Source organism: Coffea eugenioides, chromosome 2, assembly GCF_003713205.1.
Source record: "Coffea eugenioides isolate CCC68of chromosome 2, Ceug_1.0, whole genome shotgun sequence".
In the NCBI taxonomy this organism is placed as follows: Eukaryota; Viridiplantae; Streptophyta; class Magnoliopsida; order Gentianales; family Rubiaceae; genus Coffea; species Coffea eugenioides.
In genome coordinates this window covers 28340015-28362051 of record NC_040036.1, presented here as the reverse complement: position 1 = coordinate 28362051, position 22037 = coordinate 28340015, and the positions used below count along the sequence as shown (strand labels likewise).

At 37.4% G+C, this 22037-nt stretch overlaps 1 protein-coding gene and 1 non-coding gene across 2 annotated transcripts; both read right to left on the bottom strand.

Annotated features, from left to right (window-relative positions):
• Positions 1–1162: 1162 nt before the first annotated feature.
• LOC113759383 (protoheme IX farnesyltransferase, mitochondrial-like) lies at positions 1163–11856 on the bottom strand. Its single transcript, XM_027301955.1, is given in 7 exon segments — positions 1163–1280; positions 1647–1772; positions 2963–3014; positions 3017–3075; positions 3178–3266; positions 4296–4464; positions 11672–11856. Coding segments are annotated over 7 exon segments (798 nt in total).
• A 10074-nt stretch (positions 11857–21930) lies between these two features.
• LOC113764250 lies at positions 21931–22037 on the bottom strand. The gene has a single exon (XR_003467532.1). It is a non-coding gene; the product is annotated as a small nucleolar RNA R71 (small nucleolar RNA).

The window sequence follows — 22037 nt, the reverse complement described above, 5'->3', positions numbered from 1 at the left end:
AATAACCAATGATGGTTTTGCTTTCCAGTCCCCATTTTTAAGTGGTTTGAGTCTCCTTAAAAAGCTTTTTTGGGGACTGGAATTTTTGGGAAATTCTCTTCTTCTACTGCTATGCTTTCCAAATGCAATAATTCTTCGTTGCTAAATGACTTGTCTTACGGCCAAGGTTTAAACTTAAACGAGATCATTCGACTGTAATTATCCTTTGTTGTTACTAGGCTATATTTCCTTTGAAATAATTTAAAAGCAAATTTCGTGAATTCCCTGACTCAAGTCAACAGGAAGTAGCGTGGCACACAATAAGAAATTCTAGTGAGAAATTAGGAATTACGCAGCATTTCAGTAGAACTTCGTTCAAAGTATTGTCGTTTACAATTTAGCCTATTCATAACGAACTAAACAGGTTGCTTAAAAATCGACAAAAAAAAGTCTTGGCGTGTCTCATTCTGCTTGTAATGATAGATCTCATTTCATCACCCACCAAAGCATCAACGTGAAATGACAAATGGAGGGCATCAAATATAAAATTTAAATAGAAGAGGTAAAGACTCGTCAGGTTTACATCCTCAATTGTGTAACATGTGGATAGAGCTGGTAATTGGTGAGAAAAGGGAACACACACAGCAAAGAAAGCATAAGCCACCGATGATCGTCATCGAGCACCCATACTCCCAACTTTTCACCTTACACTGCTCTTTGACATGTTCAGTCTCGTCAAGGAGCAAAGCTGCCGATGCTGAAAGATCAAGAGACTTGTGTGAATACTGTAGTGTTTGACAGTGTTGGTTTTCCAGCAAGCGGCAAGACAGAAGCCCAGACATAAACGCTGGAAGATACTACAATAGCCTGGTACGGAACATTCTCTTGGCATTTAAAGTACTGCTGATATAGCTAGAGGAAAGTTTGTCGACTCAAAGCAGAATCGTCCAGAAGTTACTGCCTGAGCAATTTAATCACATTAAGTAGCGAGATCAGCTCCAGTACATGTCAAAGAGAAGCTATACCCACCCCACCTGGTCAAGCAGTAGTCATAAGACAATACATGAGCTCCGAAGGGAGCGGGAAACAATCACCAGCAAGGCAGGGACTGAAGAAAGAAAGTAACAAGAGACAATTTTACAACTCAACAATCAACGAATTCTGGCAAAATCTAGCTATGAACTCAGTTACACACACAGTCACGGGCTAGGTAACCCAATGGAAGTAAATACAGCCAGTTCCTCAAAGCAACCATGGCTGTTTTGTGACCAGAAACATCAGAAAGAGAGAACATTCTATACCTGCACTCACAGCACAAATCATGACAAATTGTAATTACAATGGAAAACTGATCAGCCTTGAAGTCTATCAACATCCAAAAGGTCAAGTAACACCACCAATCAGCAGACTTGTCCATGAAAGTATGTATACTTTTGAGCCCAGAGTAAATGCACACTTTTCTATATCTCTTCAATTATCAAAACCCAAAAACACCACACGTTTGCATGTAATTCACAGACATCAACATACAGTCATTTGCTACAGATATGTTGGTTCTTAGTAAAGATAGAAAAGAATGAAAACAGTGGAGTTTGCAAGTAGTTTTTGCTTAGAATATTAATATAACAAATCTGGTGGATGTTTTACATATCCAAGCTGTACATAACCTCCCTCTGCATATATCTTTGCGGCATAGGTATGCAAGGGCCATGAATTGAGGTACTTGCCACAAGTATAAAGCAGCAGGAAGAATCATAGCATTGATTGAAATCGCACAAGCAGCTGCTGCCCACCTAAATTTGCAAATCAAGACATGAGTGTGCCACACCAAACAAAATCCAAGCCCAAAACCTAATTAGATATATGACCAATCAATGAAATTAATGGCAAGCACAACAGAGAACAAAACTACAAAAAGATTGCTTCGCTTTACACATTTTAATCCTGTTCATCAGTAAAGGGGCAGCTCATCAAAAGATCTCTGTCCAGTGATACTTGTGTAGAGGATCTCAGTTCCCAATTCAGCTTATTACACTAGCATGGCTGCCAGAAGCGACTGTTCTGCATCATAACAAAGCAATAAAAAATTATAGATGGGATACAGCATGCTTGTGTTGGCACAACAGAGAGAGAGAGCAGCCTATACAATTTGGCAGATAAATACCACACATTCACATAATAAAATCAATCAAACATTTTCTACTCTTTCTAAAGTCTGAAATTAAAGAAGAAACTGTTTATTTTGTAATCAACCTCTCTATTTTGACCTAGAGTATGACACAGCTGTTCAATTGTAATCTTCAAACTGGGAAAGGCTACTACTCGACTCAGAGCTTGAACAAGATCCCAAACTGGGTTTATGTGGTTTCCAATGAAATGTATAAGCTATCTTCTACTTCTACGTTTTTCCTCTTGAAAATTGTAGGCTGCCTTCTCAAAGGAGGAACTGCAATATGTCAAACTTCTTGAAATTTTTGGAGCAGAAACATATAGCACCTTGGACATATGCATTCTAAAGGGTGTTCATGTACCATTCCTACACTAAATTCTTTTTCAACAACTGATATTAAGAAAGAATGTGACTAGCATACAGCAGATCGCCTTAAGCCTCCTAATGGAGAAATAGTATAAGAAGATTCTACCATTACATAGCAGTAAATGTTACACAACACTATATTCTTGATCAGGAAAGCACCAGCCACAACATCTTTAGATTTACAGAGAGTCAAAGTTCTGTTTTCCTCTTGGTCAGCCACACAATTCAAAGTTCAAACGCAAGTTCGTGGAACAGTCTGTCACTCTCTCTCTTTTTCCATCCCCCCCCCCCCCCCCCCTCCAAAAAAAAAAACCGAATCGTAGTAAATTAGCAAGGGAAGAAAATGTCAGTGATTGATAAATAAACCTATAAAATGGATTAACATTTTACAAAAGAACAAGAACAACAAGAATGCAATTAGAACCAAAGAAGTAATGGAAAAAGTACCCACAAGGAGGTGGAATAGCGCCAGTACAATTATTTATAGGATGAATTTTTGCACTGGAATGTATACAAATGACTAAAGAACATGGTTAGAAGCAGCAAGCCCAGCTGCAACATATTAGCCATGAAGAGACAAGTACAAGCAGACAGGATTTTTAAAAGAAAGGAAAAAAAAGGAAGAACAGTAGCCAGGATAGATATTAGAGTAATCCAACCACCATCCAAGCCAGTAAAGCCATGTCAGCAAACGAAGCCTAGGTGAGACAGCATGAGCAACAGTAAGTTGACATGAAGGGACAAGTAAGGCCTATTTTCATCAGAACGTCATCATTAGTTTCATAAACCTAACAAGCAAATGCAAGTTAAACTGTGCCATTCTCAATCCAATCAGGGACAAGTAAGGCCTAGTTTGAACTGATTTTGGTTTGTAAGAGCTGATTTTTGAAAATCCAAAATTAGAATCCAAAAAGCATGTATATTGTAGCCGCTGATTTTGGCTCTTTTTATCTTTAAAGAAGCCAAAAGCAGGGGTTAAAAAAAAAAGGGAAGCAGTTGAGGACATCGCATAACTGATTTTCTAAATAAGAGCAGGTCCAAAAGACCAGTTGAGAATAGGAACTAAGAAGAAATCACACAATGACACAAAATTTACAAAAAACATAGACACATTCATACATCTACATCATGTGAGACACGACTTCAGACAACAGCATTAAATCTGATCATAAACCATGCCTATTGAAGATACCAAATCTATAAGATTCCGACACCAAAAACTAATCCCAGTAATGCACAATGATGAACACCGGTTTTTCACTTTGTAAGATGACGAACGATTTCCAAAGTACTGGTATAACGGAATAGACACTGTTTAAAAAATGTCGTTTTACCAAGCATACTTCATTTTTACACAGATATGGAAAAAATACTTCTCATTCCTAAGGTTCAATCTCCTGAAGCAGAATCATCTTGTAACAGTGAAATAGATATTTCTTGTAAATCTAATACAAAGAGTCTTGTAGCGAAATACTGAATATTTTTCTCCACTCATCAAATTATGTCATCAATGCAAGACCCGTATAATACCTAACTAGTCTACCTATACAGGCACAAAGACCCGGTTTCTTCATGAGGATATCTAGTCTATTTGTATAAGCACTAGGACATTGTTTCTTCATACTGTAACATCATTCCAAGATAATAAAATGAGATAAATATTACGACAGAATTGCATAAGAGATTCTGAAAATAAGGCAATGGAGATGCAGATTAATCATACGAAACTGTAGCAGAAATGAAACATGTTAAAGTTACGCATGTGATCCAGATGCGAAACCTGATTTAATGTGTTTGCAGACGCTACAACCATCATTGTACCAGCACAAGTGCAACAAAGTCCTGCGAAATCAATGGCACTACTACTTTCAAGTATGTATCCAGCTCCTGAAGTAGCGACCACTAACAGGCTAACAGCAATGATACCATAATTAGTTAATAGTTCCCACCTTCACATTTAAATAGACCAAAGTAAGACTGCAAATACGAGAACAATAGATATTACTAAGTGGCCGAAGAGAAAACAGCATGACTCATCATCATGCTTCTACTAAGATTGGCGCCAGCAATTAAGCTTCACCCTCACAGATGCTTGGTTAAATTCCGTGAACTTTTGATTCGAAGATTCGCTATCACCAAACATATTTTAAAATCATAAGTTGCATATCATCAAGATTGGTAGCAATAAAGACTCTGCTTTCTTCTTATTATCTAACACCTTAACTAGCAGACGAAGAAGGCGTTTGTGTACAGATCGATTGAGGGTTGCGAAGCATTAAACATAGTGATTAAAGAGATAATCTTATACCTAAACCCTAACTTTACTTGTATTGATTGGTTTGATGGGAGGCGTTTTGATAGTAAATTGTTGGAGATATTTTGAAACTTGGTAAAAGAAGCGGCTGTTCTGCCTTAGTCAGAAGATTCGCTGACAATCTTTGTCAGAAAATTTTTTAAAAATTGCTATATACACAAAAACTAGAAAAGAATGGGTCTTTTTTGAGTAATCAAGACTATTGTGATCCATACTGGTATTGATTATGTTTTTTAGCCTTCTAGATAAGTGTGTTAATGTTGACTTTTTTGAAATCGCAAGTGTATGAAATATTGCCTATGCCGACATCGAGTTATTGACAACATGTTAAGAGGGGCTTCCAGAAATGCACATATATGCTAAGAAGGAGTCTGATCCCATTGAAGTTGTGTCTTCGGATGAAAAATTACTCTACAAGAGAGTGACTTGTGATAACCTACTTGCACTTCCATATCATGACAATTGGCATGTTGAGATTGGTTCATCCGTAGCTGTTAAAGGCAGTGATAACATTGACCCTACAGTAATTGGGAATGAGGATAATAATGACATTCGATACATTAACTCTAAAGGAAAGGGCATTTGTGATAAAGGGTCATTAGAAATAGGGTCGAGTCCAACTTTTTTGGGACCACATAGAGAGGAAATACATGATTCAGCTAACAAGTCTAAGAGGAAGAAGACAACAAATGATAAAAAAAACTGAATGGCAAAGAGTAAAATTAAGTGTAAGAAAGTTAGTCAAGCAATTATTTAAAAAGAAGGAAAAAGTTGATACAACCATAAAGGTCTAGCAGTCTCCCACAAGAAATTCAGCAGAAGAAACAACAACTGAGAAAGATCCAACTAAAGAAACAGCTAATTTTAGGGGAGAAAAAATAGCTCATGAAGGTGGAAAAGAAGATGATGTCATACTAGATTATTCAAATCTTCCTAATTGGCTAAGAGAAGGACTAGAAGGGCCTAAAGATGATGACATATTTGTAGGCTTAAATGGTCAAGGATCAACACAGACATCTATAAATCCAGGATCTACAAATTCTATTGGAGTTGGTTTAGAGCAGTAACAAGAATATCAGCAAGCAAAAACTAGAAAACAAGCTAGTTCAGATCAAGAACAAGAAAATCAGCAGGCCTAGTCCAAAAAACAAGTTGGTTCAGAGCATCAATAACAAGATCAGCAATCGAAATCACGAAAACAAGCAAAGAACGAAACCCATGAAGAAGGGAGTCAACCAACATCAGGTGTGGATTATAGCTACCGTGCCAATGAGCAGGACGAGGAATGGAATGAGCTAGTAGAGGATAATGAAATCCTGTTTACAAAGGGATAGGATCTGATAATGAAAGCATCCCTAGTTATAGTAACTTCAATGCAGAGGAAGAGTTTAGGAAAGAACACTTTAAACTAAAGGTTGGACAAAAATTTAGTAGCTTCTCTAAATTTAGGGAGGCTTTAGTGGAATGGGAAATTAGGGAGGCATATGAGCACAAATACATCAGAAATGAAGGCTCTTGAATCACAGCTAAAAGTGCAAAGGGATGTAGTTGGAGAATTCATGGAAGCAGAATCCAAAGAACAAAGACATTTATAATCAAAATTCTTAAGGGAGAGCACCATTGTGGCTAGGATTAGAGCAATAGACATGCCACTTCGACATATCTAAATAATAAATTTCAAACCAAGGTGAGAGATGATCTTGGGTACAATATTCCTGGTATAGTGAATGAGACAAGAAGACTATTTATGCTAGACATTAGTAAGAATAAAGTGGCCAAAACAAAATAGAAAGCATTAGAGACACTTAGTAGAAATGACATGGAGCAATACCATAGGTTTTGGGATTATGAAGCCACTATAAAAAAATCCAATCCTTGTAGTCATATTTCACTGCAGATTGATAGGCGAAGTGTTGAGGAAAGAGCTACATTTCAGAAGATATATTATTCATTAGGTGCTCTGAAGAATGGTTTTCTAGAAGGCTGTAGACACCAAATTTTTATTTTTATTAGTTATTTATTTTATTTTATTGATAATTGTTAGCTATTTTTACTTATCAATCTCAGGACTTTAGTTTAGATATTTTTAGCTTTTTAGATACTGTATTTATTTATTTAGCTTTAATTGTTATTATTTTTCATTTTTATGGATTAAAGACATTTATTATTCATTTCTTAATTAGTCGCTTAATTTTTTTTTATTTTTTTAAAAAAAGAAAAAGAAAAAAAAATTACTCACAAAAATACACTTTAATTCTTTAGATTCAATCTATGAAATTTTGTTGTTCATTTATCTTAAATTAAAAAAAAAACGCTGAACTTCCTAATAGCAGCGTACTAACAAAATGCAGAGAACAAAAATGCAGCTCCATTTTTCCAGCTTGTTTTTCGGGCATTTTTGCCCATTATTTTGCTCCATCAGATTGGCATAGTACAAGGCCATCTGGCCTTCATCCGACAACTCAAGGTTTTGAGAAGCAAAAGCCATCTAAGGGCTCCCGGAGGATCACAGAAAACGCAGCAGCTGTGCACTGTGGATACTAGGTTTCGGGTGCTTATAAGAAGCCTTGAAATGAGAGGGTTTGGGGGGCATCTAATGACGGCTGAAAAATCTGGAGAGAAAAGAATGGGATGACGGCTGATGAAGCAACAGGAGAGTGGACGGCTGAAGGAAAGAGTGAAAACAGAAGGGGAAAGAAAAAAAGGTCTGGAGGTTAGCTGAAAGTAGGTGGCGGCTAAGATTGGAGTGAGAGAGAGCCGAGAGATTGAGAGAGCTTCAAGGGAGGTCTGATGAAGGTTGGGGGGGTCTGATGACGGAGATAGAGTGAGAAAGAGAGGGTGACGGCTGATGAAACGGCTAGAGTATTAGGAAAGGAACCGAGGGAGAGAACGGCGGATGAAAATAATCTGGGGCGGCTGAGGTCGAGAACAACGGAAGAGAGTTTCTGAGCAAGGAAGAAAGGAGACCTGGTGCTACTTCCCAAGGAGCAAAGCGACTGTTGGAATCGTTAACCTTCACTACCGCCATCATTTCAGCCCTCCATTGCCATCAGCAGATCTTCACCAAGGTATTTCAGTCACAAACTCATGCCAAGTTTGGATTTTTTCTGTTGTTAATGTTTGATTTATGGTAGATGAACGCATGGAGGTTCTGACCTGGGGTTTTAGGGACAATAGTTTGGGGCTCTTCGGTGGTGGTTTTATGATGAATTTGAGATGCTTTTGTTTTGGATTTATGGCTGATATTTGTGATAAGTAAGCCCAGCAAATTATAGGTTTTCTCTCTGTTATCAGATTTGCATGACCCTTTAATCTGTTTTAGTTTATCTTAAGATGTTTTTTTTTTTATTTTGCTTGGTTTCTGTAAGCAATAAAGGGTTAAGGAATATGTGGGTTTCTGGCTAAAAATGATGGTTTGGTTCTGGTCATATGAACATACATGCATGGGATAAGTTGTGAAGTTCGTAGCGGCACTTTGTTGCGGCAGTGGCACATGATGCATTGTTTAGTTACAAGAAATTTCCTTTTGCTTGAACTCTAGGATGGATAGCCATTGGAATGTTTGATGACTCCCTTGCTTGGGTTTAGTTTTCCTTGGGATGAGCATTGCGTATAGAATCTGCTGCAATAAGCTTGAAAGCAATCGACTTGTTGCAGCAGCTTTTCCTTTCTTTAGAACACTAAAGTTAGTAGTTGTTTGATATCCTTGTCGTTGTTTGCTGTTTATTTGTGCTAACATGAGCGATGTTTATTTCAAGCTATCCCTTGCATGTTAATACTATATCTTCATGATGAGTTCAGGGTTTGGTTCAAGATTGGGTTGTTTTCTTGAATGTTGTAGCTTAACGTTTTCAAACAAAGTAATAAGGCTCTTTGCTGCATTTTGGTTGTTGTTCTTGCTTTCTTGGACTTGGAACATTTTCGCTTGAGATAGTTAAGGGAAGATAACCATGCTTGAGCATTGATCAATGGGTGAGTGAATATGTGTGTGAGTTTGGTGGATAAATGGGGAGTTTAATGCAATGTTTTCAGCTTTTAACATACGCGAGTTGAAGTTGCGAAATTCACAACAAAGGAAAAGCTGCTACATTTTTTTTTTGTGTGTGTTGTTTTCTTCCCCGTGGCTGCTCTTTAAACCTTTACACTTGAGTTGCATGCTTAATCTGGTTTGAAGGGAAAGGAATGGAAGGTTTTGGTGATGAGTTTGTATGTTTGGAGTCTGCAATACTTGAACTATGATCAAACACCTTGCTGGAAAATGAACAAATCAGGTTGCCGAATGCTTGCTGGAATTTTCTCTAGCATTTGTGTGTTTTTCCTTCTATGTTTTGGTTTGTTGGGATGTTGAAATTGTGTGTCACGTTGCTTAGATTAAGTTTTTGAGTGTTTGGTTGGAAAAGGTTGATAAAAAATTGTCTGGGACATGAGCTTTTTAAACTAAAATGCAGCAGATTTCTCCTTCGGTTGCAGAAGCTTGTTTCATGGCTCTTGCATGCAAAATGGCTTTCAAAAATTGCATTTTTCTCCCCTTAGCTTCTGTCTATGCTACAAAGGCCCAATCATGTTCTAATTTCTTGCAATTAGGTCCTAAAGTAATTGCAATTTCAACCATTACTTGACTCTTTCTTTGCTCTTGGACCCTTGAAGTTCCCAAAATGTTTCAATTGGACTTGAATGATTAGTTAAGGGTTGCTATTGGGTCTTTAATAGTTGCTAATTTAGAAATTTGATCAATAATTTACTTTCTTGGAAATTATGCATTATTTGATTTCATTTAAGTTGCAATTGGGAGGGATTTGGTGATTTTGTTTATATTTTACTATTTAATTGGCGCCCTGACCCTTTTATTGTTTTGAAGCTAATCTTTCATTCATTTGATTACCATTGCAAGGGAGGTAATTTCTATCCCTTATTTTACTTTATTTGACCCTATGTGCACACTTATGTGACTTCATGAGCTTAATTCCATGCCTTTTGAATATTTTTATTTATTTATTTATTCGCTTTATTTTGTTTCAATCTTTGTCTATTTTATTTGTAATTATTTGGGGAAGGCAATTTAATGCCAAGGTTGTAATAGCTAGGCTATTAGTTATTTTATTCCTTTTCCCCCTCTTAGATTGTAGTAGGGCCTCCCCAATGTAATAGATAGGGCTTCATTTGTTTGTTTGTTTCATTTTGCGTGCATGTTTGCCTGCCTATGTGTTTAATCGCTTTCTTAGGGTCTTGCATCTAGATATCATGCCTATGTGCTATGTGCTTTATGTGATTTATGTGTTTATTTGCTTTATTATGCTTTATTTGATTTATTAGACTATAATAAATACACGTCGTCACCACACTAGTCCAACGCTAGTTGTGGTCCCTTTTTATAATTTCTCGCTAGTCCAACACTAGTTGAGACCTTTTTCTCGATTTTTCACTAGTCCAATACTAGTAGGGATTCATAGACATGGGCTAGTCCAACGTTAGACCTTTAGGGACCGTCTACGCGTTAGATCATGTTTGTGTGAATCACTACATTTCATGCATGTTTTTTTTTAATTTTTAGGGTTTTTTTTTACCATGTTGCATGACACTTCCTTATATATGTACATTCTTTATCCCATATTCCCTTCTATTTATATCCCTTATTCCGTATTTTCCCTTATATGTATATTACTTACCTCTTTGTATGAAACATGACATTAGACTTGCATTTCATCTAAGCATTAGAATTAGGTTAGATCATTTGCTTGATTAGATAGGAAAACCCCTTGGATATGGGATATGGACGAGTTTGGCTTCTCTAGCCTTAGCACGCTCATATTCCCTCTATTAAAGGGAACATTGAAGTCACGAATATTAGTCCCCCGCACCCAACATGATGCATTCCTTTAGGTCACATATATTTGTATAATTATTTTTATTTTTATTTTCCTTTTCTTTTTCTTAGAGTCACATATTTTTGCATTATTCGTGACCTCTTCAAAAAGTTCACATTGGGCATCACAATTAATGTGATTGGCACCAATTGAGCTTTGAAGAGAAATTTCGACCCCTCCGATACCCTCTTAGGTCTAGGGTTTGTATTCATATAGTACATCCAAATGTGATAAATCTTTAGGTTAAAATAAGAAAATTTTTGACTAAATCGCGCAACTAGCCTTGGCTAGGTTGAAAGGGTGCCTTGGATTCTTATCCTTGCCTTCCCTTTCTTCAAATGTGACTCCCGAATCTTTTTCTCTTAATTTCGTAGACTTGGAGTCGTTTATAAAGGGTTTTCTACTTTTTTCTTTAAAAATTTATTTTTAGGTGACTTGGTACACCTTAACTCTATACCAAGTGGCGACTCCATTTTTTCATTCAAAAAAACCCTTTTTAAACTATATTTGGGTCAAATCATCGCATTTTCAAGTCCCATTTAGACCCATGTTTTTCATTTTCTTTTTTTAATCCAAAATTCATTTTCCAATCAAAAATTGAATCAAAAGCCATTTTTCTAAACCCATCTTTTATTCTTATTAAAAAATGGGGCGCGACAAAGGCTCTAAAGAATGGTTTTCCTGAAGAGTCCCTTTGGAGGTTAACTGTTTACAGTCTTGGGTAGGGATGCCAATGAAAACATGTTCCCTATTTCCTTTGCTGTTGTTGAGATAGAGAACTACAATAGCTGGAGCTGATTTTTGAGGGAATTAGTCACCCAAGTTTGAAGAGGCAACAAAGGAGTGGCTTACACTTTCATTTTGAATAGGCAAAAAGGTCTTGTTCATGCAATTGAAGAGTTGTTCCATGAATCAGAGTACAAATTCTACTTGAAACATATGTTCGAGAACTTCAAACAAAGATTCAAAAATCAAGACCTTAGAGACATGTTTTGGGAAGTTACTGCAGCAGCAAGCATACCGGAATATGAAGCTACTCTAGCAAATCTTGAAAGCATTAACCCACAAGAAGGTGACAAGCTAACAGCTGCGTAATGGTTCAAATGATTGCCTCCAAAACTTTGGTCCAAAGTCCATTTTAGTATAGCCTGTAGGAGTGACATATGCGTTAACATCATGAGTGAGTCATGGAATAATTACATTTTAAAGGCTAAAGGTGAGCCAATAATAACAATGCTGGAGTAGATTTGGAGAAGATTAATGCAATGGTTGGTAACTAAACGAGTAGGCATGCTGAAATATAGTGACACTTTATGTTCAAATATTCATGAGAAGTTAGAGAAACTGAAGATAAAGGCAAGAAATTATGTCACGATTTATGGAGGAAGAGGGAATTTGGAAGTAGATAGTTATGGAAGGACAAATGTTATCAATCTGGAGATGAAGATATGTCTCTGTGGTAATTTTTAGCTTAGTAGCATTCCATGTGTGTCTGCGGTTGCCTGCATTTAGAGCAGAAAGTTGGAATTTGAGGAATATGTTAATACTTGTTACCATAGGGAAGCATATTTAAGGGTCTACAACTTCACAATTGGTCCTGTTTCTTCGAAACAGTTTTAGGTGGATAGCAAAATACAATGTTTGAACCCACCATTGGTAAAAAAAATAGCCTGATAGGCCAAAGAAGTAGAGAAAGAAGGGTCCAAAAGAGCCTACAAATTAGCAGAAAGCAAGCAGGAAGAGTCTTGCAGTTACTGCTAGAGGTGTTTGAAATCTAGATATAACATAAGAACCTGCAAATTAGCAATTCACCCAAAGACCAAGCTTTATAAAGCAATGTAACATTTTAGAACCAAATTAATTCTCTAGTTTGTTTTGTTGCTACTTATACACTCAGTCATTTCGATGTGAACTATAGGCACCTAAACGTGTTCCAATAGTTTCAAATGTAACATCCGTGGCTTCTCCAACTCAGACTAGTGTTTCAAGTACTACTGCTACTACTCTTTGATAAGAGTATATTTTGTGTTTTTAGTGTATTTTATTAGTCAGTTTTGGTGTGTTTTATTTAGTTTTATAACTAATTTACTAGGATTTTAATGAAAATATACATTTTATGGTTTTAGTGGTAAAAATTGCATTTATATGAATTTTAATGGTGAAAATTTCATATTTTTATAGGTTTAATGATTCAATCATCAAAGGGCATGAATTGAGAAGAGAATTGGATGATTATCGATGATTTGAAGAGATTTAAAGAAGACATGAAGTGCAAAATGTTCAAAAGAAGAAATGCAAGTGAAAACAGTTTTGACACCTTGAGGTATTTCGACTATACCTTAAGCTACAAGCATCGTAGTGATTTTTACACCATTTTGAAATCAAGAGATAGATCTATATTTGATAAGAATATATCGAAATTCGACTTAGTTATTTTCATTGTCAAAAAGTCGAAATACAGAAACACATGTGCATGGTCGAAAGCTGAAACAGAGCTTTGACCATACGAGGATATTTTGGTCATATCTTGGTCTACAGAGCTCCAAATGAGATGATTCTTGAGGTATTGGAAACTATCTCAAAAGATTACAACTTTCACGTTTTGCGCAAGAGCTAGTTCAGCCTCCATCATTGAGAAAATAGCAGTTGAATGATTCCAAATTCACAGAGTTGAATACGCGACTCTTGAATACGCGAGTTGAAGTCGCGTATTCCCAAGTCGCGTATTATAGCTTGATTTCTGCAATTTACTCAGCCACTTGCTCTACTTTCACACTACTTTCTAGCTCAACTCCAGACAAGAATTTTGGCTGCACATGTTCAAGGAACCTTTTGAAAGAAAAAAGAAGCTTTATGTCTTGTCCAAAAATCACCTTTTGACTCTTTTAACACTTGAGATGTTAGAATCATTAGAAGAGAGGATAATAGGCTATTAGAAGTAGTTCACATCAGATTTTAGCATTAGAACTTAATGGTTAGTCTTGTTTTGTTCTCTCTAACTAGAACTTTTGTGAGAATAATTGGAGACTTCATTGTACAATTCATTTTGTTGAAGAAATAGAAGATCATTGGGAATTTCTTCACTAATCTTGGCTAAACTTTCTTTATCTATCTTTTACTTGTAATTCAATATGTGTGCATGCAATGAAACCATGTTTTTTCTTGTTTTTATATTATATGAGTAGCTAAATTTCTAGATTTAGAGAGTAGATCGTGATGACCCCACCTCCTCCTAGGGCAAACCCAAGGGTTTGACAGACCGCCTATCCAACTCTCGTCAGGACTTATTCACTAACATTCTTGAAATAGTCTTTCACGTCTCTAGATTAACATAAAAGTTTCATTCATTCAAGAATTCCAACTTAATTTACAACCCAAAGGTGAAACATAGGATTTCACTAACAAAGATCCAAAATACATTTTATCTAAAAAAGTACAAGTACATGAAGATTATACACATTAGTTCACGCTTACTTGATCCGACTTTCACTCCTGTAAGAAAAACAAAATTAAAAGAATGAGCTAATGATAGAGCAATTATTGGACACACTTTGCACTGTTATTTTGTCCTAACTTTGGCTACTCATGATGCTAAGGATTGAGATTTTGCTCATATTTGATATTTGTGTGAATTGTAGTGGTTGGTGTTAAAAGTAATTTTTTGAGACAAATTTCCAGAAGACCTTTCATCTCAGGGCGTGTCCACACTAGAAATTGTTGGAGGTTACCCAAAAAAAATCGGACTCGCGGGATCAACAGCAGAAGAACCAATCAAGAAATCGGGTCCACGTGAACCGCGAGAGGCATGGGATTAAAACCCCAAAAAAAAAAAGAAAAGCTTTGCTCCTGACCTTTTATGGATTTCTCCTGGCAGCGCTAGAAAGGAAGAGAAAAGCCAGATTCATGATGAATATAGAGACATTAGCTTAGGTTCTCTTCCCAACTCGTCAGACGTTTTGTTTTGCTTTTTGGCTGCGAACAGGAGTAAAAGCCAGAATCACGTGGGCTTAATAGTTTAGCTTTCGTTTCCTTCACTGTAGATGGATTCTCCCTCTGCTTTGGCTTTTGATAAATTTCGTGAGACTCTTCACTTCGTCCCAGTACGGACACGAAATAAGAAAAGGGATTAAGAGACTTTCTCTTCGTCCTTCGTTGGTTCACTTTTTCCAATTCTTCGGCAATCAATTGAATGATATCAATCAAATCATGCGAAATTGATACGATGAGGAGCGGCTAGTTTTCTTCGCTACCCAAAGGTCGACGCGAAGGCGCGGTCCATAACATCTGTGAGATCTAATCGAAGTTTCATTATTTCTTCCAATTTGTTACCATTCGTGCATATTCTGGATTAATTGTTCATGGGTATTTTATTAATTGAGTATCAACGGCCGGATATTTAATTTAATTTAATAGCCTATTGTTACGTTAACTAAATTGAATTCGTAATTGTTTGTTTTGTTGACGACTAGTGGCAACCACCATAATTGGCTTTATATTGAGGAAACGTAAGATCTAATTTAAATTAACCCTCTTAGCGTGTTTATTGGTTAGGGTTAGGTTCTTCTAGTTTTAATGCAACTGGATAATTAAATTCCTACGGTCGTGCCTAGGGTTGTTTTCTAGTTAGAGAAGCAGTCAATGGTCGTACCTTGGCTGTCGAAAAAGTAAGGAAGAACTGGCTGTCAGAGCTTGTTGATAATTATAACCAACCTAGTGACGGATGAATGAAATATCTTTGTATCGATGATTATTTAATTGGACTGTGCCTGAAAAGTTGATCCTTTGGGTAAAATTTCATTAATTGACATTTTTAGCAAATTGCACTTGTTGAGTTAACTTTTGAATTTTGTTTATTTTATTTTTATTTTCATTCCATTAAATATCCCTCAATTTTGTTCTATTGACTTGGAAAGAAATAATTTCCTACCCGTTCCCTGTGGAATCGACCCTACTTGCCATTGTATGCAAAATTAATATTTTTATAGACAATTCTGGTATATCGGATCAAACAAACTCTTCGAGAACAGGATGAATCAAGTAACCCATTGCACACCTAGAGTCCCTGCTCTAGTACTCGGATTTGTTCTATAATTAATTGTAGTGGTAATTAGGACTTTTTAGTAATTATTATTGCACAGGCTCAACACCTGTTAATTTTGGCGCCGTTGCCGGGGAACGGTGTTTTGGTTAATTTTGTTCCTTTCGAAGTTGTTTTCTTTGGATTTGTCTGGTATTTTTCTAGTTGATGCCTCGTTCTTCTCGTACAGGCGATTTGATTTTCGACCCGGAAGTAGAGAAGACTGCGCGCCGAACTAGGAAAGAAACTAGACAGCTCAGAGAGGAGCAATCTAGCACTGCATCTCAGGGACTGAATCTTGAGGTTGAATCAACAGATTTGAGTGGTGAAAATTCAAGTGACACAGGCCAATAGGACATCCTTATGGCGACTGCAAAAACACTAAGGGAGTTGGCTGCTCCGGAATTGCCCCAACAGCCTTTGTGCATCACGTTTCCCACTCTAGCGGAGAATACCTCATTCGAACTGAAGTCGGGATTGATTCACCTATTACCCACGTTCCATGGCCTCTCAGGTGAGGAGCCCCATAAACACATCCAGGAGTTCGATGTGATATGCTCCAGCATGAAGCCTCCAGGAATTACTGAGGAGCAGATCAAATTTAGAGCATTCCCTTTTTCCCTAAAGGATGCAGCGAAGGATTGGTTATATGATGTGAATCAAGGCATGCTAACATACAAGATTCAAGTCCCAAGTTTTGTCGTTTAATTAGTATTGATGGCTAGGCTATAAATTGTCAAGTCTCTTGTTGTTTGTTGATCGTTTGTTAGTGTCTTTATTTTGGTCGGCTTATTTTCTAATTGGACCGAAAGTATAGTTGATTAATTTAGTGGTTTAAGTAATTTATTTCAGTCCAAAGGTCGGCCAAGAGTTGTCTTGTAATGGCCGAATTATTGCTACTTAATTAGGAAAATCAATTTAGTCCCAGTTAGATTAGGTTTTGAAGTCATTGTAAGGTTATAAATAAGCCTACACCTTATACGTTTGGGAGGGGGGGTTAGATTTTACACCAATAAACTTGAGCGTTTATTCACTTTCTCTTTCCAAGAGAGCCTTTCTTGAATACTTGAGAGTTTTCTTAAGTTATTCAATTGAACTTATCAATCAAGTACCCACCTTGATTGTGGCGTTCCTCTACCTTACAAATTTGGTTCATTAATTCGATTGGTTACGGGTTGAGATAGTATCAATATTATTTGTGATTTCTAGGGTTAATTAGGGTCAAGTTTTCCGTTGCCAAACCGTTGGTATTAGTCGTCTAGATCTAGGGCATGTGACTACGGGTTTCATCTTCAACGGGGTTCGTATCATCTGGTAATCAGAGCTAGTTGACAAATACCAGGTTATATCTTTTTTTTCTTTTGTGTTTGAGTTAGATTCAATTTAGATTCATGCGTCAACAAAAAAAAACAAACAAAAAAATTTGAGTCCTATGGTTTTTTATTTGTTCTATTGCTACCCGATTCTTGATCTTGTTTGTGTCTTTGAATTCGTGTCTTGGCATTGAGTCAAAAAATCTGGTCATATTTCCTGATTTTGTTTGTGTCTTGTTGTCTTGATTCTTGAGTCTTGAAGTTGTTTAGAGTCAAAAAAAAAATTTATGGTCATTACCTTGTTGGGAAAAAAAAACCATGGCTGTTATTCATCTTTTATTGTTGAATTGTGGCTGCCTTGTTTTCTTGGGAATTGTTTGTAGCTCTTGAAATCTGACAAAAAAAAAATCTTGAACTCCTTGAGTTCTTGGACGAAATTCCAGCAATAAACCTTGCATTTATTGGGGTCTTGACAATCTTGAAACCAACTTCCCAAATCTTGGAACCAAATTTCTATTTCTTGAACAAGTTGCGCCTGCTGAAATTCTTGCTTTCTTGATTGCGGTTGCTTGAACTTCTTGTTCTTGAGTTTTGATCCGAAGTGAAAAAAAAAGAGAGAGAAGAAAGAAACACAATCTATTTAGTGTGGGAAAAAAAAGAAACAAAGAGAGAAAAAAAAAAGAAAGAACCACGGAAGAAAAGAGAAAGCTATTAGGATCCTTTTTGAAGTAGAACAAGAAAGCAATTTGAAATTTGGAATCCATATTGACTTGGGATTGGAAACAACTCCTAGTCACACTTGACTCCCAAATTAGATTTGCCAACTTGTTGCACACGTGAAACACTCCCAAGAAAATAGCAACTGACCTTCCAAAAGCGACCCAAGGAGACCTTGAATAAACCACCAAAATTTCAGCCAAGGTGCAATTTGGGTAGAGTATTCTAGGCGCCAAAAATTTCTGCCAACCTTTTCTTTGAGTCATTGTCTCTAATCTGTCCAGTCCATAAAGTTGTGTCTTGGAGTCAATTTTTGTAGTTTTTTTTTGTGCCCAAGTACCAAAGGGAGTCCCAATCAGATTTGACTTCCTAGTCTTCTAAGTTGAGTCGTTAGTTTCCTAGTTTGAGTCTACTTGTTCAAATTAGTTACTTCCCAATTCTGTGTCTTTTTTAGTCGATCCAAACCTGGAATTTTTCCAGCACACTTCCGCATAATTGAGTCACTCAATTTTGTCCAATTCGAAATCTTCTCAACTTAAGTGAACCACATCCAAAGGAAACGTCACTTCCCTTAGTGACTTGTTGGTGATAAGTTTTGGCCATTTGAGAAAAATCCTGATTTCTTCAAGTGAGGGGATTGACGAATTTGAGAGTTGCTTGGTGAGATCTTTCGAGTGATTACACATTTGAGCGAAGTGGTGATACACGAGGGTGAGTGATACACGTGAGGAAGTGGTGAGATAAAATTTTCTATTTTATACTAACCCTTTCTTGCAGGTTTAAAATCAAAGGCCATGTCTAACCAAGGAGAAAGCACACCAGCTTTTGATTTTTCCCGTTTGACAGAAAGTTTGAAGGAGGAGATGGGACGCCTTTTGGATCAAAAGCTTGAACCCATGAATATACACCTTGACAGGTTGGAAGAGTCCTAAAACGGCTCCAAAGGTAGTCAACACAGTGGGAGAAGTCGCGAAAGGCCTAAGCCCGTGTTTAGTGACTCTAACTCAGATGACGACTTTGACCGTGGGCAAAGGCGACTGAGGAGGAACACCAAACAAGTTGGTAATGCAATCAAGGGAATTAAAATGAGAATTCCACCATTCCAAGGTAAATCAGATCCGGATGCATACCTTGAATGGGAGAGGCGAGTGGAGTTAGTCTTTGATTGGAACGATTACATGGATGAGCAAAAGTTGAGATTGGCCGTGGTAGAATTCACCGACTATGCTATAGTTTGGTGGGATCAAGTGGTTACAAGCCGAAGAACGTGTGGTGACCCATCTGTAACCACTTGGACTGAGCTTAAACGCCTCATGAAGAAGCGATTTGTACCAAGTCACTACCATAGAGACTTGTACCAAAAGCTTCAAACCTTGTCCCAAGGAAATCGTTCGGTTGAGGACTACTACAAGGACATGGAAATTTCCATGCTCAGAGCCGACATTCATGAGGATAGGGAAACGACAATGGCGGGTTTTCTCAGTGGTTTGACACCGGAAATTGCTGACCAACTCGAGCTATAATACTATGTTGAACTAGAGGACATGGTGGAGAAGGCGATCAAAATTGAGCGACGACTCAAGAGGAGGGGTACAACCAGAAATTATGCCTCTATTTACACTTCAAATTAGCGAAATTTCCAGCCTAGGGGAGATGATACAGCCGCTGGTAATCCAACAACTTCATGGCCGAAGCAAGAGCTATCCATCAACCCTCGCCCAAATGCTTCTAAATTTGATTCTAGAGGAGCTTCCAAACCAGTAAATGAGACCTCAAGACTTAGAAATCGAGATATTAAGTGCTGAAAATGTCAAGGAGTTGGTCACATTGCAAACCAATGCCCAAACCAGCGAGTAATGCTTATGCTCCCTAATGGAGACATCACCACCGATGATAAAAAGGAGTATGAAGGGATGCTGCCATTACAGGAGGATGATGGTGACGAATCAAGTGAGGAAGTTCCTATCGATCAACCTATTGGGTTAGGATTGGTTACAAGGATGGAGTTGAATGCACAGCGCATTGAGGAGGAAGTGCAACGAGAGAACATCTTCTAGACACGTTGTCTTATTAATGGCAAAGTGTGTAGTTTGATTGTCGATAATGGTGAAGAAGCTACAACTACCTACACGAGATCACCCTAGACCTTACAAATTGCAATGGTTTAGTGATTGTGGTGATGTACGTGTCTCCAAACAAGCACCTGTGAAATTTAGCATTGGTAGATATGAAGATGAGCTATTGTATGACGTAGTGCCGATGCAAGCCACTCACATCATCTTGGGACGGTCATGGCAATACGATAAGAAGGTTACTTATGACGGTCGTACTAACAAATATTCCTCTCTTCACAGGGATAGGAAGGTTACTCTTGCTCCGCTTCCTCCTAAGCAAGTGTGAGAAGATCAAGCAATGCTTCAAAGGGAGTGGGAGTTAGATAAAGCTGAAAGTAAACAAAGGAGCATTCGAAGTGAACAAAGCGTCGAGCAAGATATAATGGAAAGAGGCAAAATTCAGTTGGCCATAGTAGGAAGCAATAGGGGGAAATTAAGCATGTTTGCACAAGCCATTTGTGAGGGAGATTGTTCACTCCCTAGCACACTAACCTTTGTTTTGTTTAACACCGTATCTTTTGTGCAGCTGGAGCAAGGTGCAACTACACTTATCTTACTTTGTTCAATTCCTAAATCCTTTGGAGAGCTCATGTGTTTCCAAGGAATTCGTAGTTTGCTCATCAAATCTGCTCTTCAATACACTATACCCATTTATTCTCCTAGAGCTGTCTTGCTTGTCAAAGAGCTTACTCACGACTCAAAGGGAGTGGTTCCACTTGAATCTTACTCTACATTTCCCTATCCACTCCTACATGAAATCCTTCCCATCCTGGAGCAAGATTCTGGTCCTTTAAGAACCGAATTTTGTCCTTTGCATGCAAGTAATGAAGCTGTCCAGAATTTTCCAGATTTGCCTAGCAAGATCCAATCAGATTTCGTGCACTTTGTAGTGTTAGTTGCTGCCGATTTTGAAGGCTATTTATCAGCAGTTGACCATGAATTTTCACTCTTGTTTCAGCCTCTGGAATCTGGTTCCACATTGTTCCTTTGGTCTGCTTCATATCTTCCTAGTTCGTATGCATCATATGAAGTGGATTTCAAGCATTTGCATTCTCATATGTTGAGCAACATCAACGCCTATGTCATGCACAACCCGAGAGATGTTCCTCACATGCTGAATCATACCATGTTATGTCTCAAGTTCACATGCATCTTACAGTTGCACAAATGACATGTGGAATGGCTAGTCATCATAAACTGGCATCCAATGTTGATGCTGTCCAAGCAAGCCATTGATTTGGGGACAAATCGCTTCTAAGAAGAGGGGAATGATGTGAATCAAGGCATGCCAACATACAAGATTCAAGTCCCAAGTTTTGTCGTTTAATTAGTATTGATGGCTAGGCTATATATTGTCAAGTTTCTTGCTGTTTGTTGGTCGTTTGTTAGTGTCTTTATTTTGGTTTGCTTACTTTCTAATTGGATCGAAAGTATAGTTGATTAATTTAGTGGTTTAAGTAATTTATTTCAGTCCAAAGGTCGGCCAAAAGTTGTATTGTAATGGCCGAATTATTGCTACTTAATTAGGAAAATCAATTTAGTCCAAGTTAGATTAGGTTTTGGAGTCATTGTAAGGTTATAAATAAGCCTACACCTTATACGTTTGGGGGGGGTCAGATTTTACACCAATAAATTTGAACGTTTATTCACTTTGTCTTTCCAAGAGAGCCTTTCTTGAATACTTGAGAGTTTTCTTAACTTATTCAATTGAACTTATCAATCAAGTACTCACCTTGATTGTGGCGTTCCTCTACCTTACAAATTTGGTTCATTAATTCGATTGGTTACGGGTTGAGATAGTATCAATATTGTTCGTGACTTCTAAGATTAATTAGGGTCAAGTTTTTCGCTATCAAACCGTTGGTATTAGTTGTCTAGATCCAGGGCATGTGACTACGGGTTTCGTCTTCGATGGGGTTCGTATCATCATACTACCTACCTGCAGGTAGTATCACGACCTAGGCCCAACTGAAAAAGAAATTTTTGGAAAAATTCTTTCTTGCAACCCGGGTTGCAAGTCTGAGAAAGGAGATTTGCAGTATTAAGCAGTATCCTGGAGAATCCCTATATGATTACTAAGAAAGGTTCAATAAGTTGTGCACTAGATGCCCACAATATCAAAT